This window comes from Dermacentor variabilis, chromosome 2, assembly GCF_050947875.1.
Source record: "Dermacentor variabilis isolate Ectoservices chromosome 2, ASM5094787v1, whole genome shotgun sequence".
NCBI lineage: Eukaryota > Metazoa > Arthropoda > Arachnida > Ixodida > Ixodidae > Dermacentor > Dermacentor variabilis.
In genome coordinates, this window is record NC_134569.1 from 57,779,706 (window position 1) to 57,805,778 (window position 26,073).

The 26,073-nt window shown below is 45.5% G+C and overlaps 2 protein-coding genes across 7 annotated transcripts in view; one reads left to right on the plus strand and one right to left on the minus strand.

The window, feature by feature from the left end:
* LOC142571929 (uncharacterized) overlaps positions 1–8,588 on the plus strand; it is a 55,721-nt gene extending 47,133 nt beyond the window's left edge. Inside the window, exon 4 of the mRNA XM_075680655.1 lies at positions 7,897–8,588. Coding sequence (XP_075536770.1) covers positions 7,897–7,982 — 86 coding nt within the window. The 3' untranslated portion in view covers positions 7,983–8,588. The remainder of the gene's footprint in view (positions 1–7,896) is intronic.
* The window catches only part of ssp3 (SCAPER domain-containing protein short spindle 3), a 281,587-nt gene that overhangs the window by 98,316 nt on the left and 157,198 nt on the right, over positions 1–26,073 (minus strand). For 4 of the 6 annotated variants that reach the window (XM_075680651.1, XM_075680649.1, XM_075680648.1 and 1 more), the window contains one exon: positions 23,389–23,580. In XM_075680651.1, the coding sequence (XP_075536766.1) occupies positions 23,389–23,580 (192 nt within the window). Of the gene's footprint in view, positions 1–6,480; positions 6,618–6,706; positions 6,833–23,388; positions 23,581–26,073 lie in introns of those variants that run through there. The other 2 variants (XM_075680652.1, XM_075680653.1) reach the window with 2 other exon arrangements.

A 26,073-nucleotide genomic window follows, 5' to 3' on the forward strand; every position in this document is an offset into this window, starting at 1 on the left:
GGGCAAGGAACATTTGTACAGGTCTTGAGTTTGGTAGGTCATGGTAGAGATACCAGCAGTCATGGAGACATTGCATAATCAAGGAGAACAGCAGGCACATGTAAATATTTTTGGAAAAATCTACAAAAATTCCACAGCTACCTTTGTTCTCCACAAGGAAAGCAGAAAATCACCTATCAAGAAAAGGGTCAGGAAAAGAGACAAAATCCCTCCAATGTTATTCACTGCAAGCTTAGAAGTATTCAAGCTATTATACTGGGAAAGCTTAGGATGAGGATTAACGGCGAATATCTCTACAACCTTCGGTTTGCAGATGACATTGTCCAGTTCAGCAATCCCGGCAATGAATTACAGCAAATGATTGAAGACCTTAAGCTAGAAAGTGTAAGAGTAGGGTTGAAGATTAAAATGCAGAAGGGAACACTACTTCATGATCAGCAGTCAGGCTTCAGAGTCTGTGCAGGAATACGTTTAAGTCAGTTACTCAGAGGGGACTCTGATCATGAGAAAGTAATTAACAGAAGAATAAAAATGGGTTGGAATGCATACAGCAGGCATTACCAAGTCCCAACTGCAAGGTTACTACTGTCGTTGAAAACTGTACAATCATTGGATTCTACTGGTGCTAACACATGGGGCAAAAACTTGGAGGTTAATGAAGAAGCTCAAGAACCAATTAAGGACCATGAAAAGAATGATAAAACGAAAAATGTTAGGCATAACCTTAAGAGACAAGAAGAGAGTGATTTGACTCAGATCAAAGGGGGATGGCTGATATTCTAGTTGTAATAAGATTATTTATTATAAGGCACTAGGCACAGTCTAGTCGCACTGGCAGTAGGCGAACGCTGATCGCGCGCACAGCCGACACAAGAGCGCCTTCCTCGTCTTCCTCTTCACCACAATGGCCCCCGGGGGAGAAGAGGAGCCATCCTGGCGACTTACGGCTTAGGTAGGATGAGGGGATCATAGTACGGCTTAAGTCGGTTGACATGAACCGTGTCACGCCCGCGATGCCTATGGTCGGGTGAAGGTGTCACAGGTTCTACAACGTAGGTGACAGCGGAGGTACGGTCTATGACGCGGTAGGGGCCATCATAGCGTGCAAGGAGTTTGGTCGAAAGGCCAGGGCTGTGAGGCGGGACCCACAACCAAACAAGGGAACCAGTCGGGAAAACTGGTGTAAGCGCGCCACTGTCCCGCAGCAGCTTTTGATAACCTTGACCAGCGGTCGTAAGGGTTCGCGCGAGCTGCCTACAGTCCTCGGCGTATTTGGCGGCTTCAGACACAGGCGTGAATTCGGAAGCGTCGGGTCGGTATGGGAGCATTGTGTCCATAGTACACGAGGGCTCTCGTCCATACAGCAGAAAAAAAGGCGAAAAGCCAGTGGTAGCTTGTGTGGCCGTATTATAGGCATACGTGACGAATGGCAAAACAGTGTCCCAGTTACTTTGATCCGAGGCGACGTACATAGTCAACATGTCACCGAGTGTGCGGTTGAACCTCTCTGTCAAGCCGTTCGTTTGCGGGTGGTAGGCTGTAGACTTGCGGTGAACGATGCTGCATGCAGCGAGAAGGGCTTGGATGACTTCGGACAAGAAGACACGTCCCCTGTCGCTGAGCAGTTCGAGTGGTGCGCCATGTCGAAGAACGAAGTTCCGCAAGATGAAGAACGCAACTTCGCGCGCAGAGGCCGCCGGGAGTGCGGCAGTCTCGGCGTAGCGCGTCAAGTGGTCGACACCTACAATTATCCATCGGTTACCCGAGGAGCTGCAGGGAAGTGGCCCATATAGGTCTATGCCGACGCGATCGAAGGGCCTAGTCGGGCAGGGCAGCGGCTGTAGCTCACCAGGAGGGCGCCGTGGAATTTTACGCCGTTGGCACGCCGTGCAAGCGCGTACGTACTGGCGCACGAAGTGATACATGCCGTGCCAGTAGAAACGCTGCCTTAGCCGAGTATACATTTTCAGAACACCGGCGTGACCATTATGAGGAGCAGCATGAAAATAAGCGCATATGTCAGAACGCATGTGTCGTGGTATCACCAGGAGCCATTTGCGGCCATCAGGCAAATTATTTCTGCGGTAAAGAACGTTGTCGCGGACAGTAAAGTGAGCAGCTTGGCGACGAAGTGTACGAGAAGAGGGTGTGGCGGATGGGTCGTGGAGGAAATTCAGCATAGTTGAAAGCAGGGGATCCTTACGCTGCTCGTCCGGCATATCAGCGACGTTGAAGGCTGACATGGATGCGAAGAGCGGAGACACTGAAGCCACATCATAAGGTAGCGGTGATCGGGAAAGCGCATCGGCGTCAGAGTGCTTTCTGCCCGATCGGTAGACAACGCGGATATCATATTCTTGTAAGCGGAGTGCCCATCGGCCTAGGCGACCTGACGGATCCTTCAACGAGGACAGCCAGCAAAGTGAATGGTGGTCGGTGACAATGTCCAAAGGGCGACCATATAGGTATGGACGAAATTTGACGAGCGCCCAAATAATGGCCAAGCACTCCTTTTCTGTAACTGAGTAGTTGGCTTCTGCCTTCTTTAAAGTGCGACTCGCATATGCGACGACGTACTGGTCATAGCCGTCTTTCCGTTGTGCGAGGACTGCACCAAGTCCGATACCGCTGGCGTCCGTATGTACCTCTGTAGGCGCTGTGGGATCGTAGTGTCGAAGAATCGGTGGCGAAATAAGTAGGCGACGTAGTTGCTGGAAGGCTTCGTCACAGGAAGTTGACCACGCGGAGATGCCGTTGGTAGCGGTAAGCAAATTGGTCAGTGGTGCGATGATAGTCGCAAAATTGCGCACAAAACGCCGAAAGTAAGAGCAGAGCCCTATAAAGCTGCGGAGCGCCTTAAGAGTAGTGGGCGTCGGAAACTCTGCGACCGCGCGAAGCTTGGCTGGGTCAGGAAGTACACCGTCCTTCGATACAACGTGACCCAATATTGTTAACTTGCGAGCAGCAAAACGGCACTTTTTGATGTTAAGTTGGAGGCCAGCAGAGGTAAGGCAGGTCAGTATCTCACGAAAGCGAACGAGGTGCGTCGGGAAATCTGGCGAAAACACCACATCATCAAGGTAGCACAGACATGTTTTCCACTTGTAGTTGCAAAGGATGGTGTCCATCATACGTTCGAAAGTAGCGGGCGCGTTGCAGAGCCCGAATGGCATTACGGTAAATTCGTACAAGCCATCGGGCGTGATGAAAGCTGTCTTCTCACAGTCATCATCTGCCATCGGCACTTGCCAATAGCCGGAGCGAAGATCCAAAGATGAGAAGTACTCCGCGCCTTGCAAGGAGTCAAGGGCGTCATCTATCCGAGGCAGCGGATAGACATCTTTACGAGTGATCTTATTGAGTCGACGGTAATCCACACAGAAGCGTATTGACCTGTCCTTCTTGCGTACTAATACTACAGGAGACGCCCAAGGACTGTGGGAAGGGCGAATGACGCCACGGTGCAGCATGTCGTCGACCTGCTCGTTAATGATCTGTCGCTCGGCTGCCGACACGCGGTATGGTCGCTGGCATAAAGGAGGATGGGAACCAGTGTGTACGCTGTGAGTGACGGTTTCCGTACGCTCCAGAGATAGTTGCTCACAGTCAAACGACGAGCGAAAATTCTGAAGAAGCGCGAGGACTTGCTGGCGATATGGAGGCGGCAGATCGGCGTCTACGACAGATTCAAGAACGTCTGACGACGACAATGATGATGATGATGTGCACGGCACGGGAGAAGTGAGGGCGTCGAGTTCATAACAGGCCGTGTCGTCGGAAACATCGAAAATGCGAAGCGGGTCAAGGGGCTGAACACGACCGAGTGATTCGCCGCGCAGTAACGTCACATGGTAGTGAGACGGGTTACACACAAGCATTGAGGATAATCCGGACACAGTGGTGAGGACGGCAAATGGGAGAGGTAGGGCCTTGCGACGTAGAAAAATCGGCGACGGTGTAAAAAGTACTGTAGCGTCTGGCGCGGTAGAGCAAGAGACGGGCACAAGCACACACATGTTGGGTGGTATGTCCGTATCGGACACAATAGTGAGCTTGGAGGCTTTTTGTTCAGAGGGGTCAGGCAGCGGGGCATCGGCAAGCGGGAAGAGCGCCACTTCGGCCCGGGCACAGTCGATGATGGCACGATGGTGAGACAAGAAGTCCCAGCCGAGAATAATGTCATGTGAACATGATGACAACACGAGAAATTCAACAACATAGACAATGCCGTCGATGACCACCCTTGCAGTACATTGAGCAAGCGGGGCTATATGCTGCGCAGTCACGGTGCTTAGAAGCATACCAGCTAACGGCGTTGTGACCTTATGGAGGCTGCAACAAAGCTTTTCATCGATAACAGAAACTGCAGCCCCAGTATCAATAAGCGCAATTGCGGCGGTTCCTTCGACCAAAACGTCCAATAAATTGCGTGACGACTGTGCAGGCCTTGTAGAAGTCGCCAAGCTTGCAGTTCGTGCCTGCGGAACTGCAGCAACTAGTTTCCCTCGCTAGGTGACTGGCGGCGACGTAAGGGGGAAAGTGAGCGACGACGTGGTGATGGCGAACGATGGGTGCCGACAGGGCGTCGAGGAGGCGGCGAAAACTCGTGGTCGGGAAGCATCGCATGCCCGGTAGTATCGTGGGAATAGGCATATCCAGGCGGTGCGACAGTAGCGTTAGCAGGTGGCATGCGACGATGGCAGAAGCGCGCAACGTGGCCGGCGACACCGCAAGCGAAGCATATGGGTCGGTTGTCGCGTGTGCGCCAAGGGGTTTGAACTGGGCGTTGAGATGGAATGGGAGGCGACGCGGGAGGAGGTGCAGCTTGAAGTCGCATTGGCGCCGGAAACGAGAACGTCGGCGGCGCATGTCGCGCGGCGACTTCTGCATAGGACAGAGGTGCAGCCACGGGAGGGCAGGGTTGGGCGAAAGGTAAAGACCCAGCAAGTTCCTCGCGAATGGCCCACCTAATGGGAGCAGCCAGAGATATGTGTCAGGCTGGGGAGGTCCATCGTTGAGAGGCAGCATAGTCAATTGGCGCGCCACCTCCTCACGAATGAAATCCTTAATCTCAACAGAGAGCGATGCTGCTGGCATGGTGTTTGAGCGAAGCGTGAAGCCCTGCGAGAGAGTCGCCAGGTGCGAGAGCGCTGCGCGCAAGGACCCTTTGTCGACACAGCTCATCGAAGCTCTGGCAAAGAGTGACAACAGCTGCGACAGAAGTAGGGTTCCGCGCCAGGAGCATTTGAAATGCGTCGTCCTCGATGCCCTTGAGGATGTGCTTCACCTTGTCCTCTTCAGTCATGGTGGAATCGACACGGGCGCAAATATCAACGACATCCTCTATGTAACTAGTATAAATCTCGCCGGGCTGTTGAGCGCGCTGGCGGAGGCGCTGTTCAGCACGGAGTTTTTGCAAGGCTGGGCGACCGAAGACTTCCGCGAATGCAGTTTTGAAAGCGGACCAGGTTTGCAGTTCCCGTTCGTGTTTGTGGAACCAGAGGTTCGCAACGTCAGCAAGACAGAAGATGACGCTACGGAGCTTCGTCGGGTCATCCCACTTGTTGTGTTCACTGACGCGCTCGTAGGTAGAGAGCCAATCTTCTACGTCAGTCTCACCTGATCCGCTAAAAACAGGAGGGTCCCGCTGCCGTTGCACGGCGCCGCACATGACAGGAGCGGCAGATGCGCCAAGCGGATTGTTGGGAGCGTCGTTCATAGTAGCGGCTGGAGCAGATGTTAAAGTTCGGCTGCGAAGCTCCAGGGTGAGGTCGAGGAGTGCAGCACCTTCCACCAAATGTAATAAGATTATTTATTATAAGGCACTAGGCACAGTCTAGTCGCACTGGCAGTAGGCGAACGCTGATCGCGAGCACAGCCGACACAAGAGCGCCTTCCTCGTCTTCCTCTTCACCCCATAGTTGACATTAAGAGAAATAAAATGGATCTAGGCAGGCCATGTAATGTATTGGGCAGATAACCAGTGGACCATTAGATTACAGAATGGGTGGCAAGAGAAGGTAAGTGCAGTCAAGGACTACAGAAAGTTAGATGGGGTGATGAAATTAAGTTGCAGGCACAAGATGGAATCAGCTAGTGCAAGGCAGTGGTAATTGGAGATTGCTGGGAGAGGCCTTCATCCTGCAGTGGACATAGAAATAGGCTGATGACGACAATGGCGACGATTATGATAGATAAGGTAGTTGTGCCCTACATGCTCTACCCACTTACAAAGGTCCACACATGGTAGGACTGAAAGGTAGCTGTTCTGAATGTTGTAATGTGTTGGAACCTGATGGAACTGCTTTAAAATCTTTCACAAGGTTGCTTAGACAACATACATATACGTCAGATATAGGCGGAATCGTACCATGTGTCTCTCACTGAAGGCAAATACCGCAGTGTTTCACAACATATAGGGAGTCATTGGCCCTAAGTGTTCCTATGTGGTCTGCCTCCGAAGGATCCGAACAAGCATGGCTGCTTAGCATCGGTAAGATCATCAGAGCCAAAGTATTCATCACAATATGCCGAATCTTTCTTCAGCAGTAAGCAGCAGCCATGCGGAGCATATTTCCAGCGTATTATTGGTGTGGCATGTTTGTAGCTGCCAATTCCTGTGGAAAGAAGACAGTACAGGAAGTTGTAGCCAGTGATGATGTGGCACGGAAAGCACACAAAATGGGCTAGTGACATTTGGTTGTATCCTTATTAGCAATGGCTTATTTTATTCTTACTTGTGTGCTCTTAAAGGAACACTAAAAGCAAATGTACTGAGATAGATTGGAGTTGAAATGTGCCAGAAGCATCACTTTTACCAGGAACAGTGCTTCTGTAAAATAGAAAATAATTTAAACATAGGGACGAAATTGACACCACCACTGTAACAACACTGTAACACTTTGTAGTACGTAAAATATGCCACTTCTTAATTATAATTTATACACTTAATTATAGTAATAAAGAAAGCCAATTTGGTTGCATTTGAACGTGAAAGAAAGTACTGCTTGGCCAATTTTATTGTATCTTCCAACAGGAGAACTTGTTAAATGATACCTCACCCAACTGCTCTGTCAATGCTATTTGCTAGTGTTCCTGTCTTATGGCAGCACCATGCTATATTTTCCAGGGCCACTTTACTATTTTTGCAAGTGTACAGCACAGCAGAGCATGACCTGTCAAATTGACGGCAAAGCTTTTTAGTTTCCTTACGCATGGGGGAAATTCAAAATGTGCATTCTAATTTGTTTTCTCTGCAAGGTTCTCACTTTTCATGGCCAAGAGCAGAGCAGTTTAGCTTTGACAAAGGTACATAGCCCTTGTCTCTAGCTCCCAGTACCTGTTCTTTTTTTTTTTTTGGTAACAATAATCAATAAACAAATTGTTTCCTGTCCTGTAATACATTTTTTACTTGCTTGCAAGCATCATGTTAATAAAGCTTTAGAAGTTCCCATATAAACTTTTCATTTTGACACAGCTCCTGGTTTTTTTCCTTTAATCCTTTACATGTCAAAGAAAGGATATACAGCTGCCAGTCTAGAAAGTCTGCTTTAAAACGAAAGTACTCCTGAAAATCTCTATGCCCAACAAGACTAAAAAAAAAACAAAACATGCACAGGTATTTTGAACTTAGTTTACTCAAATGGCCTAAGCCCTCGGGTTTTCAAGGAAGTCACATGGCATTACAGTACTGTTGACAACAGAATCCAATGAAACCTGATATTATTTTACAATGTGCAACCCACACACACATCTTACATTACGACAAATTATGAATGTTGCGTATTGATTGTCTAACCTAAGGCTCCGGGCTAGATTGTTCAGCTCAAAGCCCCATTCTTCGAACACCTATTTACTGTCACTGCAAATTGATTTCACATTGATTCTTCTTTGCAGAAACACAGCATGAAGCAGAAAAAACAACCACTACAGCAGAGGCAAGCACACAGCAGAAGACCGCAGAAAGAAACAAAAGTCATTAGTCATTTGTTGACCTAATGGAAAAGACAAACGCAGGCTGTGCAAAAGCTGAACTTGGTGCTTTCCACCTTTCCTGTCTCCAGTTTTCCTCACACACATACAGCCTGAAGTGCAGCTGTACGCCAGAACTCAGGCCATGCCTCGCTGCAAACTGCACTGGAGGCTCTGTCATCAATGCCGACACTCATTCTAATTTTCATCATCACACACAAACGCTTTCGTCATCCATCTTAATTTATCAGGGCACCAAATAAAGCTCAGCATCAAGGGCCTGTTTCACATCCTACATTATGAGGAGCGCTCTGGGTGCAGCTAGTGTGGAAGGCAAGCTCAGTGCACAGCCATTCTCAAGTCATTTCGTGTGTGCTGTCCAGAGTTCGCTGTACAAACGTATTATAACATAGGTGGGTTCGGGCAAATAATGTGAAACAACAGCATACCTCGAAGACCATGTGTATTGTTTGGCCAGCCAATAAACAAGCCCTTAGTTGGACATGTGTCCACTTCATAAACAATATACATAAGGGCATTCGGCTCTCCTCTTGTCACATGTGATTGGGTAATGAGCCAATTTATAGGAGCAGGGGCAAGAAATCTTTCAAAGAGAACGAGAGCCAGAGAGAGACAAAGCCTGAACAAGCCCCTTGGACTTTTGCTTTCATAAACTTTTTATGCTGAATCAGTGTAAGGGCCATTATCCTCTGTGAGGGAACAGGTACTGTCCTCTTTATCGCTAACCCTTTGATGGCAGCACATGTAAGTGTGCAAAACTCATAGAGAAATAAGCATAATCAACAAAAAGATAAAATATTGCCCAGAAACTTTTTCAATAAGAGGAGGCAAACACTAGGCAGAAACTGGAAGTGGGCTTTACCCCAAGCCACCTATGACTTCGTTTGGAATTTCTACAGGCAGCTCTTGCAGTATATGAACCATAGGTGTACATTTCATTTGCTATTTGCGTGACACCACTACAGCCCAAGATCTTGCATCAATCTGCCTCCTCTGAACGTGCTTTAAATAGAATGCATGTCCTATGTTCCTGCTCAAAACAAACAAAAAACACTTGCTGCCTGTCATTCAGCATTAGCTGAAGACATTCAGCAAGAAACTTTGTACTAAGTACTGAAACTCGACAAGATAAATAACTTTTTCTATTAATTTGCCTGTAGGCACCACTCGTCAATAAAAGGCAATATGCTACAATCACATGCTGCAAGGTCACAGAAAAGGAAGGAAATCGGTGAAAGAACATCGTGAACTCTTGTGTTATTTATCACTAGCAGCGTACGAATATTCAAAACTTCAAATATGCACTTCAATTCGGAAGACACTTTTGCTATACGAAATACAGCTTAGACCACTTATAACGTAACCGCTAATAGTGTGGGAATGGATATACAGTCGCCGACTGATTTTTCGGACTCCAAAAATTCGGACATGCTCGATTATTTGGTCTGCTTCGCAGCACGCCATTCTCCCCATAGACCATAATGTATAACAACTGCCGAAAGTTCGAGCACCTTGCAACCTCTCGTCTGATTTTTCAGACACTCCTTGAGCCAACTCGATCGAGAGCAGCATGCACCGACTCTGACCGGTGCATGGTTTGACTTGCTGAACGCCATTTTTGTTTTGAGTGGAGCCTCCGTGCTGCCCCATGAAGTGGTGCTACTGCAAATACCCGCTCATCATCATCGTTTCTGCCTGGTTCAGTAGATTGGCTACAGCAGTTCCGGTCTCAGCTAAGCACTAAGCCACACCTACGAGGTTGAAATACAGAAGCTTCAGCCCTCCCAGGTCATGCACATGAAGTTTGAGCTGATGTTCATCCTGTTCAGTGAAGGTGAACAGTATCATGACTGATCCTGGCGGCATTGAGTTCATGCACCCGCTACTGGAGGGCCTGAACTGAAAAGTAAGCAAATAAGGATGAAGGAAACTGCTTTTATAGTTCAGTTCTGTCCCTAACGATTTGAAATCAACTACTTCTGACTTCGCACGGCATGCCGCAATAAGTGGCAAGCGGCGACAGTGCTGTGCCAACATCTGTACGTCACCGTTCCCGTAGGCTGCTGTTCGCATTCGCTACGTAGATGGGTGGGTCTGTATGTGTTCATATGCTGACACATTTTTTAATTCCATAGATGCACTGTTTACCTCTCCATCAAACAGGAAACAAGAGACTGTGCGTTTGGTGAAGCAGCGTGAACAACCGACTCACTCAGTTATACCAACTGTGTCAATAAAGGCATTCACGTTTTTGTGAGAGAACACTGCCTATAAGCACTCATGCGAGCACACTTTTCTTTAATAGTGCTTCATGGAACGCACAAAAGCGAGAATCCCTAATCACTAAAATAAAAGCAAGAATCAGTATTAAATTAACAGTGCGTAATATACTAAGTAGCCGGATCACAGCTGCCATTGTTTAAGTGACTTGGTCGCTCATATTGACTTACCTCACTTTGGAACAACGTGGCTCATATGCGCAGATATCTATGTTTTGCTATGTTTTGACTATTTCGTATCACTGATACACCTTTTCCCCAGATTTGATGCTAACAATGATTTGTGGCTGTAGTTGTTGTAAAGAAGCGCACTGCTTCAGTAAGTCCGACACGGAAGGCTGTGCTTGAAGACTTATTGAAAAGCGAAATGTCAAACGAATGTGTAAAAAGAATATTGAAAGATGTGCAAGTGCAGAAATCAGCGACAAGAAACTCCAAGGCAGCCACGTCGGTAGGTGGAACTGAGCGTGCCTTTATCAGCAGCACTGTTAGCACAACAGCGCACTCGGGCCTGCTCACCCAGTAGTCGGTGAATGCTACATGGCTTCCAGGAAATGACATGCCACCCCGGAGGAGCCATTAATAATTATTCGCGATTCACGAAACGCACAACCAACGTGCACTCAACATGGGCGCAGGTACACAAATGAACCAGGGAAAGCCCCGGCACCCTTTCAAAACATTTCCAGTGGCATGCGACAGAGGGCAGCATAGAAAAATGAAAAAGGTGGATTGTGGTGTGAATGATTAACTTAAGGCAGTGACCTAGTTTCACCTGGTAGTAAGTCCCATTTTTCAATTGTACGAGGAAAGAAGCTATATCTAAATAGATTAGTATGCAGTTGAAATGGTGCAAGGTTAAGTTTATGGCTATTCCTAGTAGGTCTCAATTCATAAGGAGACAGATAGTTGTTCTTTAATGAGTAGTATGGGGTGTTAATGAGATTAGGCAACAATTTAAGGCATTCGCAATCACATTGCTCGGACAGAGGTTATAGACTTAGTGCAACAAGGTGAGATGAGGGTGAGAAGTTCCAGTCATGACAGTGGTATATGAAATGGATCGCTTTATTTTGAACTGATTCGAGGGTGTTAATGTCAGATACTTTACAAGGGTTCCAGATGGGGGCAACCATATCAGAGTATAGGTCGGATGAGCGATTTATACGTTAGAAATTTTGTTTCACGCAGAGCTATTTGCAATGTGGAATTTAAATAGCCTATTTTCTTTAGTGCTTTATTGCATGTGTATTCGATATGCCTTGATGATGACGTGTTAGGTGTGAAGATAAGGCCAAAGTACTTGTATTCCTACACCCGTTCCAGGGAAGAGCCATTAAATGAATTATTAAACAAAGACACAGAAGTGTGCTTACTGAAAGATAAAATGACTGTTTTTAGAAATTTTATATTCATTTGCCATTTGTTGCACCACCTGCAAAATTGTGCAATAGAATTATTAAGTGAAAGGTGGTGAACATTTGTGTGAATTAGGTTATACAGCACACAGTTGTTAGCATAAAGGTCGATTTCTGTGGATATATAATTCGACAAATCATTTATGTACAATAAGAACAAAAGTGGCTCCAGCACTGAACCCTGGAGAACTCCAGACATCACATTTACAACAGACAAGCTTGAGGAATTAAACAAAACATACTGGGAATGGTTATGTATAAAGCTAGCGATCCAGTCAACTAAGAAAGAGTTATTAAGTGTAGCGCGAAGCTTACGAAGAAGTTTTGAGTGTGTAACATTGTCGAATGCCTTGGAAAAATCTATGAAAGTGGCATCTACTTGATTTCCAACGGCGAGAGTGTGTGGAATGTCATGCGAGAATTCTATGAACCGAGTTATTGTACTGAACCCGCGACGAAAACCATGCTGGGCATAACTCAAAACGTATTTTCAAGAAACTCCATAATATGCTTAAAGATTATATGCTCAAGAAGTTTACATGATTGAGACGTAAATGAAATAGGACGATAGTTTAATGGTGACCGCTTCTTGCCGGATTTATACAAGGGAAGAATTTTTGCCACTTTCCAAACCAACGGAACTGTCAAGGTAGATAAAGACCTTTGAAAAAATTACAGCCAAATATCGACTACTCCAAGCACACTATCTAACAAGAAAAGCGTTGTTAATGCCATCAGGGACACAGGATTTTTTTTATTTTCCAAGCCCAAAATTAGATTCAAAACACCTTCGAGAGACGCAGTAATATTGCCTATTGAATAATGTGAGTCATGAATGAAGTTGGCAAGTCGAAGTTATCAGTTGTGAAAACCAATTGAAAATATTGATTGAATGCAGTGGTGATAATTAATGGATCATTGGAAGGGACATTATTTATAACAACTGTATTTGTGGAGGCTGAGTTGAGTTTCTAGGAGGACTTTACATTATATCTTGTAATGTAACCCTGAAGTACAAGTCCTTTGATGAATTAATTTTGAGGCAAAGTTCCGCCTTGGCTACGTTAAATGCGGCTATCTTATGGGGGTCACCATTTCGTTTGAGAGGTCTTAACCTAGTAACGTGATATGACAGGTGAGGTATCTCAAGCTAAATCCAGGGAAGATTAGGGGGGGGGCGGGGGGAATAAACTTTTATTGTAGAACCAGCACTTTACGATGGCCGGGCCTAAGCCTCCCATGAGGGGACGTCGAGGGCTTGCCTCGCCGCCACCGCCACCTCACGGGCGTGCTGGGTCGCCCAGGTTTGGTCGTTGAGGGTGGAGCTCCGCAGAGCCTCATGCAACCTCGACGAGAGGGTCGTGGTGTTAATGTGTGTGTACTGTGCTGGGCACCCCCACAGCATATGCGGAAGCGTAGCCGGGTGAATGCCACAGCACCGGCAGTTGGGGGTAGTAGCCCACCAGAAGATTAGGATTATTTTTTTTTTCAGAGGGACGAAGGGCTGGATGCAGCTTGCCACAATCTTTTCAAAAGAAGCCATCAAGAAATTCACATCATTAGATTAGCTGAAACGTTTGAAACAATCAAAAGAGTCACATAAAAGGTCTATATTACACGCGTCGTCGGCGTGTGTAAAATTGGGGAAAGTAGAATAAACAAAAGGATTGTTATGAACCGGAACAGAAATAGATACGAGAACAGCCTTGTGGTCTGAAATACTCACGTGTAACTTCACATTCGGAACCATTATCTAAAAGGCGGGGACTAACAAAAACCTCTTCCTTTTCTCTTTTAGAAGTCTAGAACTGCAGCACCTCTTGTGTTCGATTCAACAATTTGCTTTAAACAAAAAAATAATGAAAAATGTAACAGCGCTTTGCTTATTTCCACATCATAGCCTGTGAGCGATAAAGATGGCCACAAAATACCGGGCGCATTCAAATTCCCAAGACAGATCAATCTTGAAGAAAAGAAACGTTCGTGTATGGATGTCGTTAAAGCGAACAGCTGAGCTACGTTCGATGGTGGCGGATGCTAGATAATGCCGAATACCATAGAAATGCTTCCAAAAAAGACCTTACACCAAACTAATTCAGTATCAGGTGGACAGGGGACTAGTGAATATTTAAGGTCAGAGCGCAAAAATAATGCAATGCCACCTCCTCTTCAATGATGTCTATCAGTTCTAACAACTGTAAAACCTGGGGGTGTTATTTTACGGTCATATACGTTATCATGCAACCATGTTTCTGTTACACCAGCAATATGTGGTGAATAGGTAGGCATCAGTGAACGAAAATTTGGAAAATTGTCAATTAAGCTTCTGGCATTAACATTTAAGGCGCGTAGGGGTCCTTGTGGTTGGTTACTGATTGTCAGGGGGTAATAGTTGAGACATTGGAAATAACTTTTGTTGGGCGAGAAAGAACCTTAGTGAGGCTGTTAGTATCATCATACCAATTGTACCTAACTTTATCAATAAATGCGTGGTCAAAGCTTAAGTGAACGATGGAACCATTATCGCGAAAGGGCTTAGATGCTTCCCATATCTTTTCTCTGATTGATCGTATGTGCACTGCAAAATCCTCAGAAATACAGAAGTCGGAACCTTTAAGTTTGCGTCCATTTTTAAGGATGTTTATTTTTTTTTTGCAATAGTTGAACAGTTTCATGATAATGGGGCATGGGCAATCCGCATGCCTTCAACAAATCCTGTGGCACCTTTAAAAACTCAGGCAATCAATTTGAAGTTTTTCTTTGAACCACATGGAAATTTTAGACTGCAGAAGATCATATATATATATATATATATATATTTTTTTTTTCTTCCTCTTCTCTTTTTAGACAATACAGATTTTTTATAGAAAGACTATAGGTACAGCAAATGCGACATTTTTGTAAAGCAGTTCTTAGGTGAGTTGCAACTACTTTGTCACTAATAATGTGCACTTCAGAAGATTAGTTAAGAAAAATGCACTAGTTAACTTTATTTATTAGCGCCTTAAGGACAGTTGTTTAAGTGGCACATTTGGAAATAGTCGCATCTTCATGCACCATCATTTTTTAAGCATCGTGAAAGCCACACTTCATTTGAAATATTCATCATCAGATTTCCAACGTTAAATAGAGGCAATGTCAGAACCGAGCACACCAGGAATGCAGGACAAGGAGCCTCACTAACGTGTCAGACGGAAACAGTCCGTGACAGCAAGTGCAAGGAAGCTTGAAATTAAGCGTCTCGGCTAGTCACGGCAACTACTGATATGGCCCCCACTTTACCTGCCAAGCACGCGCGGCTGTGTGACAAGTCAGGATTTGCCGAGACAGGATTTGCGTGACTCAAACTTCATTCCACACTTTTTTATGGGGCACTGCCATCCAACGCTCTATGGGACATGCTCGGTTTGGATATTTCCTAGTTTGAGCTTTCAAATTCGATGGTTAATACTGCAAATTAGGTAAAATTTCATGATTTTCAAAAAACGGGTATGCATTAAAATTTGAGTGCCTCCAAGTTTGCCATTTAGACAACTGGGCCAAGGCACTAATGAAAAATTTAATTATTATAATTTTGTTAATTAGTCTTCTGAAGCTCACATTATTAGTGGCAAGGGATGTTCACCTTGCATAAAGCCCCATCCGTTATGCTTGTAGCCTTCTTATAAAAAATTTGTATTGTCTACAAAATTTGTCACATAGTAGTGACGGTGAACAACCCTGTAGCAAAATAACTTCTATTGGGTGAACTTGCATGTGTGTGTGTGTGTGTGTGTGTGTGTGTGTGTGTGCACAAAAATTGGTGAAAGAGTAAATGCAGTATCTGCAATATCCATACAATCAACAACCACTTTTTTGGATATGCCCCATTATTCGGACACCTTCAAGGCACTGCCACGTATTACATGGAGCCAATGTACAAGAACGTCTGAAATTTCGGACACTAAAACCTTTTGCTGTTAAATTTTCTAAACTTTTTGCCATAACCGCACATCCAAAATGGCATTAATCAAAGCCACCACCACTATATTGATTATCTCGCAGCCTAAGCCTAGTGCTTTTGCGTGTAGATCCACTGGCCCATGCATGCCCTGGCAGCAGTAGCCACTACAACAAAGCCAGGCCTAGCTGCTTCAATGTTTTGCACTCTGGTACGCAGACACGCAGGCAGCCGTAGCCACTGCAGCAATGCTAGGCCTAGCTGCTTCGCATTCTTTACCAAGCACTCTCGCACATAGATGCACTGGCAGGCATAGCCACTGGGGCAGTGTTATGATTTGCTGCTTCAACATTTGCTACCAAGCGCTCTCGCATGCTGGCCTGCAGGCAGCTGTAGCCAACGCAGCAATGCTATACTCTGTTTCAGTAGTTCCAATCAGGGAAGGCAAACACATATTAAATGTGCCCTTCCGCACCCTGCCGTCTGCTAGTGCCGAGCACTGCAGCGCAATGGCGGCAGCATCTACTAAGACTGCAAATGCACAGCAAGATCAGCTGTTGTGAAAGCAGCGGTAGAAAATTTGTTTTGTATTTGTTCTGATACAAAAAAGGCTTGCACCTTCAAGATATCTCTAGATACAGAGAGAAGGAGGGTTGCAGAGACAGCGGTAGTGGAGGGTTCAGAAGGAGCACTCAGCAAGCGTGTCGCACGGAATGTGGCACCATCTCTTGATCCCTCTTGCAATGTCTACTTGTACATGCTGCGCTCACTGACACTTAAGTGCAGCTGTTTCCTTAATTAGAATTGGTGTATGTTGACCACACTCCTTTCACAATGTTCCTAGCATGTTCAACACCAAATTATTCGTTCCTCCCGCGTAAAAGAGTAGCTTGGAACGATACTACACGAGTGAGCCAATGGATGCCATTTTTGCAACGAATGAAGAACTACCCAGAAGGGAGTCCTCCGCAGAGTTGTCGCTGTGCCAACTGCACTCATGAATTTCGTTACTCTCAAATCAATTAAGTTTTTGTACTTTTTAAATGCAAATTAATGTTTGTATGGCAGCACTGCACTAATATTTCTTGTTTTTTGCACATTTTCATTCGAACAAGAGGAGAACTCTATTTTCAGTATCATAGAACCTCGATGAATATTTATTAAAGGGCCCGTCACCAGGTCTGATAATTTTGAGCTGACACACGCAGAGCATACATTGCGTGATAATGATCGTGTCCGCAAAGTATTACACCGCTACGCGCCACGGAAAGATCTGAAATTTAAAACCAAAAGCCGTTTTTCCTTCTCCTCGAGGCCGCCGCGTTCCAAGCTGGAGGACGATATACTCGCGTATCTGCACCTACGTACTCGAGTTCGCAGTGTGACGTCGCTCGTGGTGACACGTGACACGTGAAGGCCATTTAGTCATCCAACAGGTTCCAAAATGTGGGACTACATCCCATTGCGCAAGAATCGGCACTTGTGGGTCGCGTTGCCTTGGCTCTCCTGTACGGAACTATTGAATCAGAGTTATGCCGAGCTGATTCAAAATTCGCTATAAACTCTTTCGTCACCACGTGAAAATGGTAGTTTTTTATAGGCCTCGGAAAAAGCTTATTTACCACTACAAATAATATCCCGGCACATATTGCAACATAGCATATTGAGCCTAATGAAATGCTCTTTCCAAAAACATTTGTTGCCAAAAAAAAAAAAAAGAATTAATGGGCAAAACAATTCAAGAAAGCACCATTTTTGCTGCCAGTTGATAAAAACAACAATAAAGAAAGATATCTGCAAAAACGTTAACAGAAAAGAAAATTCAGAATATACAATCCAAAGATAAATAACCCAGCAATAGTGTCTGAAAAAATAAATGCTCAGTACACCACCGTTCTTCGGATACAGAAAAGAAACCAAGACCACTTTATCGCTCATGCCATGCAGTGCAGCAGTTCCTGGATTTTGTGAAGCATAAGTGCACTCCGCACTTTTCTCACAAAACGTTTGGTTATTGTTCAACTTTGCAGCCCTCTTAACACATTTTGCAGTTCCTCTTTTTCGGAATCTTCTGAGGATGGTCTGATGAGAAGTCCAAGGAACACACTTCGCCAGTTCATCTAGATAGAGTCACTAGAGTCATCCACCTATTCCAGGACCGATAGCTCTCAGTTTGGCAGGGCAACTACAAGATTATGCATGCAAGCATATCTGTTTACATTTTTGCAGATTGCCTTTATCACCTCTGCAGAGAAGAAGAGTAGAAAGAAATCCCACGCCTTTGTAAACTGTCTAGCGCTGATTCATAGTGCTGGGCCGAGATGTGCCATGGTCGGCCTTCTTTGCGCGAATGAAAGTTCCTTTACTGCCAATGGCAGCACATCATAACCAAGCGAAGTATGCACCCTCAAAATAATCAGTAGAGCTCTCAGGTCGTGCAAAAAGATCGGTAGATAAACGCGCACAAGGAAGGAGACCGCTCAAGGCCGTAAAGGAAACTCGCCGGTCAACAGCTTCGGATGTCCATACTGACTCAAAACATTGTTGCCATGAGAGCTTGAATCTGCTTTGCTGTTATCTTCGGAATCATAACTCGAGTACTCATCACTAAATTCAAGTGCGGGTGCAGCACAGTTTCAAGCAGAACGCTTTCCTCACAACACAGCCACGCGGGACGATGCCATAGGAGCGACTTTCGATAACTGCACAGTGACACTGGCAATAGTCCCTTGCCGGGATTTTACAAGAGAAGCGTTACCGAAACTCTTGGAAACTGGTTGCAATAGCCAGGTCCATGTGTTGGACATGTGGTGGACCTCCAGAAATACACTTTAGCGGAATCAAATGACTTGGACTTCAAACCAAAGCTCACTAGTGAACAGGTGGCATTGTTTTTGGTTAATTATCAGCACTCAGCACTGTCAGGACAGCAAAGCCGGCGATATAATTTAATTTGTGACTTGCTTTTTTTCAGGACAATTTTTTAAGCTAGTGCGGCGTAATTGTGAGAGGCATGCTTTTCTCTCCAGCACGACAGAAGGTGACACCCAGGCCTCTTTTTGCTACAACATAAAAACACATTAGTTCGCAAAAAGGTCTGTCAAAAATCACAACATCGCTGGAGCGTGAAAGTTTAAACTGGTTCTGAAAGTGAAGTGCTTATACTTACTACTGAATGACCTTAAGTGGATAAGAAACGGCTCCAATAAGTCGAAATTGGCGATCTAATGCATAGATCACTGGTGATCGATTTGTATAGGCATGGTAATGAAAGAGTTAAGTGCTCTCACGTGCCCATCCGCCGGCAGCAGTGACAACCACAGCAACACCAGGCCAATGTTTGCTACCTAGTGCTCTCATGCACCGACCTGCAGGCAACCGTTTCCACCGCGGCAATGCAAGACCTAGCTGCTTCGACATTTGCTACCACGTTTCCCGCTGGTTGGTGCCGTGTTTTTCATTGAAAGAATTCGCCATTGTGAGCAATGGTGGTGACTCTGCCTTTGTCATCCGCACCGATGGCTTTCAAGCATGGAAAGCACGACAACTCCAGGCAACTCTGCCGATTTTTCAATGTAAACGGATGTCTGAACACTTCGGTCATGTCCTCAAAAAAGTAGGTTTGAGAGTTGCACAGATTTTTTACAAATTAATTTAATTGCCTCGAACACCCTATCTTGCCTCCTTCTCAGTTACAGGCCACATTGTGCATGACATCAGGAGTGTTCCATGCAGAGCATGCCGGGATCATGTAGATGACAGTGACGAGAGCATCAAGAAGTCGACAATCATGAGCTAATACATGGCATGAGAAGTTGCTGTTGCAAGAAGTTGCGTTCCCTGTAGACGTACAAGAGATGGGAGGCAAGTGCTGTTGCATTGTTGGCTGCACAAACTTCAGCTCTCGCTATCCGCACACACAGTTTGAGCCGATGCCAATCGCATTCAGCCAAGGTTAAGCCTATATGTCACGGTCGCGCAGTTCATGTGTCTGCTGCTGGTAGACCTGAGTGACTGACCTGAATCTAATTAAGCCATCAGGATGAAGAAAACTCCTTCTGTAGTTCAGTTTTGACCATATGGATTTGAAACAAAACATTTTCCATTTCATATAATGGATGCACAAAAAGTGAGACGCGATGACACGGAGCAGTATCAACATTGGTATGTTACCGTTTCAGATGAAAAGCTGCCTGCCACAGTCACTGGCACTTCCCTAAGTTAAATACAACTACGAACATGGGTGTATTTTTACGTATTTTCTTGCAGACTCATTATTTAACTTCCGAGGCGCACTGCTTGCCTCGTATCCTAAATGGGCACAGGTTCCTTAGATACAGCAGCATAAACAACTGCCTCCTTCAGCTGCCAATGGTGTCTATATTGGCATCGACGTTTCCGCGAGAAAACTACGCATTCTCTAAATGAACAATCATACGTGCAAAGTCCTCATCTATGTCCACTTTACGGAACGCACAGTGCACATGAAGAGAATACGAAGAGTGATAAGTAAGCAGCATAAGAATGCTCCCATACTACGGTCTCCCGCTCGCTATTTTCGAAGGTGTGTGGTCGCTGATATCAGCGCGATTCAGAGTGATGCAACGGTGCTTGCATGCACAAGGTCTACCTGTTTTGATATGTTCTGACATTAATTGATGTCACCGATAAGCGGCTAGCATTATATATCTCAAGCGAATGATGAGTGGTTGGTGTACCTGCCGATGTAAACAAATGGTGGCATCGTTCGGAGCTTTGGACTGTCATCGGCATTCTTGTGGTACACAAATATGGAAAGACGTGCTCCACATCTTACAGTGAGCATACGAAGTGCTTCCCTGAGAACGGGTAGAATGCCTAAAATAGCAAGCAGCACGTATAAAATTAGGGGTTAGGGCTACCCTTAGTCTTCATGTTGCAGCACGATATGTAGTGCATGAGCGTTGGCTCTCATGGTGGCGGGTCGAATGCGAATGGTGATTCATGGCTATTTAATTCGACAAAATCATAACTGTCAATATTTGACAGATTCGAAGAGCTGGTGCCGCTGAAGTTGTCACCCGAAGATCAGGCACAGTCCCAAATCAGTCGAGCATCTGCTTTTCACTGCCAGCAAGTGAGACTGGCATGCCTTCCTCAGTGGGGACACTCGTGACGTCACACGAAAAGGTTCGCTCGGCTGCTTGGTGAGATCTTGGTTTCATTCTTGAGCTTTTTTGTTCATTTAAAATTATTATTATTATTAGTGATAGCACAAGATCATGTCACATTCAAGCTTGTTTGAGATGAAGTACACTTCTTAAGAGGCCGCACAACGATTTAATTCAGGGACGGGACCAGGCCACTATGAAGCCCACAGAGCCCTTCCGACCAGGCTTGCATTTAAAGAGGGCCACCTGCGGGTCTTGCCATCCGTGAACTGTTGACGTCGAGCCGTAGAGCCACGGCGGAGTTTCCCTCCTTGTCGGCCATCAAAATTGCTCGCCTTTAGAAATGGGCGTCATAGCAAATGCGCTACATTGCGATAATGTCACGAATCAGCAGAGTTGAGGCGCGAAAGACCACAGGGTACTGCACATGAGGAAGGAAAAATATAGGAGGGAGCATTAAGTCGCGCAGCCTGTTTTGGCAAGCGGATGCCCCACGAAGCCGCAGTGTTGACCCAACCTGAACATTTTGCGTCGTGATCACGAAGCAAGAATCAAGATTTGCTGAGATGTTTGGTCCCTAGTAGCTATGCCAGTAGTTTTTATTTGGTGCATGCTTGTTCAGCTGCCCTGCCGTGGCTCTGCTTGCAGAGTGGGAACGCTAAAGCCAACCGCGAGCTTTGACATGCGATCACGTGTTGGGCCACCAGGTTTGGCTTCAACTGAATTGCGGTATGCTTCCTCCCATCTTTTAACTTCCTCCATGGTACTGCGGCACCGTAACTGTAACACAAGTACAGTAACACCTCGTTAAACCGTACCTGCTTAAACAGTAGTTTTGTTTTAAATGTAGTAAAGTCAAATTCCCGACTCAGCAGCCATTGAACATAATGCGTTTTGTATCTGCGAACACCGTACCAGCTTATTACGTACGTATCGGTTAGCACGTAGTGTTTCCACTTTTCGTCGTGCAAGCACAGCGGTGCGTTGGCTTCATTAGGCGGCCCGGCAGAACAAGCCTCAGAGATTGGAACAACAGCCTCCAAGTGCCCTGTGCATTTGCGCGTGAAGCCACATAACCATCAACAACATTTCAGTGTCTTGCCAGAGTGCGTTGCGGTGTGATGAAATGCTAGGACTTGCATCATGCCAAAGCTCGGATAAAAAAAACCACCGGGTGCTCAGCATAGAAGAAAAATTGGACATCGTTCATGCTACCAAACGTGGAACGAAGACGTCGGTGCTGGCACGCAACAGGGATCTACCCTTTACTACAGTGTGTGGCATTTGGAACTAGAAGAAGTTGCTCGACAGCGATGCTGCAACTGTGAAAAGATGTCGGCTACAAGGTTAGACTTTTCGCCATTGTTGCCTCGCTTGTTGCTGAAATGTCGCCTAGCGACAGTGATGAGGACGACACAGAAAGCGACAGCACGGGCAATTCAGGCCTAACAATGGCAGAAAAGCCTCGTGAATGCAATCGTCATGATGAGAACAGCACCCCGCAATGAAAAAGGCGCCGCGCGACTTCTGCAGTGCTACCGCGCCTGTGCACGGAGAATATGCAACAACAACGAGGAATCTGCTGAGAAGAGGGGGCTGGCTGAAAAACTGGCTTGCAGCTTCAGTAAGTTTGAGGCCGCTGTTGTCCCTGCTAGGCCATCACGGTATCAAATGAAAATAACAGACTTTTGTCGTGCAAAGTGAATAAATACTACATACTTTTGTCCCTTCATCGCACTCTCTGAGTTCCGTTTTTGACAGGTAAGTGGGAAATCTCCTGCTATTTTGGTTAAGCAGTACTACCGTTTAGTGTGTACTTTCTTCAAGCTCCAGCCAACTATGGTTAAACGAGGTTTCACTGTACAGCGAAAATGGCATCAATTCCAACCCAAAACAAGTTTTGACTTCAGTCGGCTTGTCTCTGGATGGAACCAAGATGTAAAGGTACAGGTTTCCCATGTAACGCAAAAAAACAGTGGAATTTAGGATAGTTCCTTTAAAATTGAGAATTTTGCTGTTATTTAAATGTAACGTGAATGAAAAGAAACCTGTGCTAGACTGCGCATGCGTGGGGGCTTTTTACTTTCCTTTTCTTTTCTTTTCCATTTTATTTTTATCTACTCTTACTTTTTTTTTTTTTCTGAGACAGTATCGGAGAAGCGTCATACAAGATGGGGTCAGCATAAAATTGCATTGTATAATCGAGGTTTTTAAATATATTATTTCTATGGAGGTTTTACTGGGACTAAACCATTTCACTGTGAAATGCAGGTCGTCGCTTGACTGGGGAACAGATAATAGAGGTTCTACTGTACCGGCCACATGTACCGGCCACATTGATAGTTAAGTGAAAGCTACCACCAGTCAAAAGTAAACTTATGCATGGCAATGCCATCACCCTTGCAGCCATCCAACCTGCCCACTACCCCCCCCCCCACATTAATAATATATAAACATCCAACAGGTGCAAGCCGTTGCCAATATACTTGTAGCTCAATACAGCCTTGGCAGATGGTCTGCTGGGGAGGGGGTAATCTATTGAGGAAATGCATAGAAGTTGGCCTGAAGTAAACGTCCTCTAGCCTGTTACAGCAAGGCATGCAGCTTACCTCAACAAAATTGGCAAGCAGTACAGGACTGAGTTCCTTCTCCAGGACTGTGCGATTGTGCTCATTGCCAAAGCAGCAGCAGACAAGTGTTGGAAAGAGCACTTGTGTGAGCTCTGGATTGCTGAAGTACTCGAATGGCAGTGTGCACAGCAACTGCAGAAGTGTGGGTTGTTCGCCTGACTGTATCACAGCCTGCGTAGAGAAAACACACCAGCACCATGTGTACTCACTTTTTTGGTACCAACTGTATCAGTAGTGGTGCCATAATTATTGCTGCTATCAGTACAAATTAATGGCATTACTTTGAAATACACCGCACATACAAAATAGTTTGTTGCAGTGGAACTTTCCTGTGTTGAAATCCCCAATCGGCTGTGTGAATGCTATGCCAGATGTACTGCCCAATGCAAACAACTGCTTGTTGCACAAGGCATAACTGTCGGACAGTTCTGCTAGCAGCATGCTTTACTTTCAAACAATGTGAAATTTGACAGAATGCCTACCACTTTCTTTGAAAATATGCCACAGTAATATCTAGGTGGTGCGTAGTAACCTTCTTTTAAAGGAGGACTGACATGAAAGTCCTGTGCGCCAGTTTCTGTGGTAGGTATTAACTTCATAATTATGGTATGCAGCCTCAACTCCTTGAAACCTTCCCATTAGAAGCTGTACTGCACTTGGCATGTGTTTTGAACTGGTTGAATTAAGAGGTAACGTAATTAATTATTTGTACAAATCAGACCATTTATAACGAAATCACTTATAGTGCAGGACCCGCTACAATGCAGCCTTTTCTGACTCTTGTTTACCCTTCCATAGAACTCCATGTGTGTGAATACTGCTTGCTTATAGTGCAGCTACAGAAGGCAAAATAGCGATCATAATGCAGCTGCCAGAAAATCCTGCAGACAAGTGAAACAGCAAGCATGCTTCTCAACGAGTACATAGCACCAGTCAGGGGGAGAGCAGCCAAGCGGAATGTGGAGGAGGAGTCACGGAGCGAATGAACAAGGAATGGGGGGGGGAAAAAAGCAGCGCAAGGGTGGAAGCGCATTGTATGTATGCGCTCTGTGGGCACGCACAGGTTTTCTAGGCTGTTTGGACGATGGAGAGGCCCTTGCTCTAGCAGCCGGCCGCTTGTAAGTGGTGCACGTCATCACTCTTTGTCTGTTAAGTTTGTATGTGGAAAATATAGTATTTTCTGACTCCAGTATCAAAGAAAAATCATTTCCAGAATTTTGCTGTGCTTTATTGAAAATAATACCTACTCGAATTTTCGTGAAGGGCCGTGGATGCATTTCGTGTTTGCCCACCGCAATGCGTGTTGTCATGAAGTGCAAATATTGCATGTGCGACTTTGACTTCATGACGCTGTCAGTTAAAGCTGTGTCAACAAACTCAATTCAGAGCTTTTAGTCTTTAAGCTTTATGTCCACACGCAAGCTTTTGCCAATCCTACCAGTATGTGCACACACAAACTTGGTAGGCGTTCACAGTATTTGCCGTGGCTAATAACCCACAAACCGAAACACCTCTTCAAGCGCACTTCCATCAGTTGAGCCTGTGAGCATGATTTAATTGTCCACAGGCATGAACATATCAAGGACAGTTTCCTGCGACGGCTTGCCACCTGGCACCCTCGCCGGCTAGGCTTAACAGCACTGCCTTGTCGGTAGCCGGCGACCAAAGTTGTGCCAAGTCAACAGAACGCTTCGCAGTGGCTGTACGACACATGGAAAGTGGAGGAACTGCACTGAACATGAAAATGAGGGCATGAGTGGCACACGCAAGCATGAGTGGCACACGCAACACTCGAATGGTGGCAACCTGGATTGCAGTCGCCATGTTTTTGACATGGCACAGGTGGATCAGTCTAACAAATTGAATGAGGCACCGTAGGGTGTGTAAAATTTTGGTCACCATTTTGTAGTTGTTCTGTGGAGTTGCTGGTAGTGCTGCCGAAAATTTCGAATATTCAAGGAGGTGTCCGGTACATGTCCCCGATTTCCCGACGATTGTGTTAAGCTTGCCTTAGATAACACCAATTATATGTGCTGTGGAATATCAAAAGCGACTAGTGGCCATCCCTGAAAGAGGATCCTGACAGTTCAGATTAGTCACACATTAAGTTTCCGTCCATAACAACGCATGGCCGAAATGAACAAATAAAGTATGTTCTGTAATTAAATGCATTGCAGAATCTTTTTACCGTATTTACTCACATAATGATCGCACTTTATTGTAAAAAAAATTGACGCTAATTCAGGGGTGCGATCATTACGCAGGTTAAAGTTCACGCAAAAAAAGAATTTTTTTTTTTCATTTTGCATTTGCTGCGGGATGACAACAGGTCAACAAATAGGCAGCTGCCGCTGTATGTAGTGCGGGACACCAAAACAAAGATGGCGGCCGGCGGAGCAAGCTGAACGCGCCGAACGCGATTTTTTTTTTCTTCTCTTGAGTACATTACGTGCATTGAAACACTTTCTTCCGTATCTGTAATGAATAATATTGCTATGGGATAGTATTTCCAATGATGAAGAGCCGAGCAGTAAGAAGACGACGATGATTGGAAGCTAGCGCGGGCTGTTGCCTCTTGGCCAACTGTGGCGCATTGCCTTGTAAATATACTTGTAAATAGCTTTTCCTCGTTGTCTTCCTACATAACATATCTGGTGGAGGTGG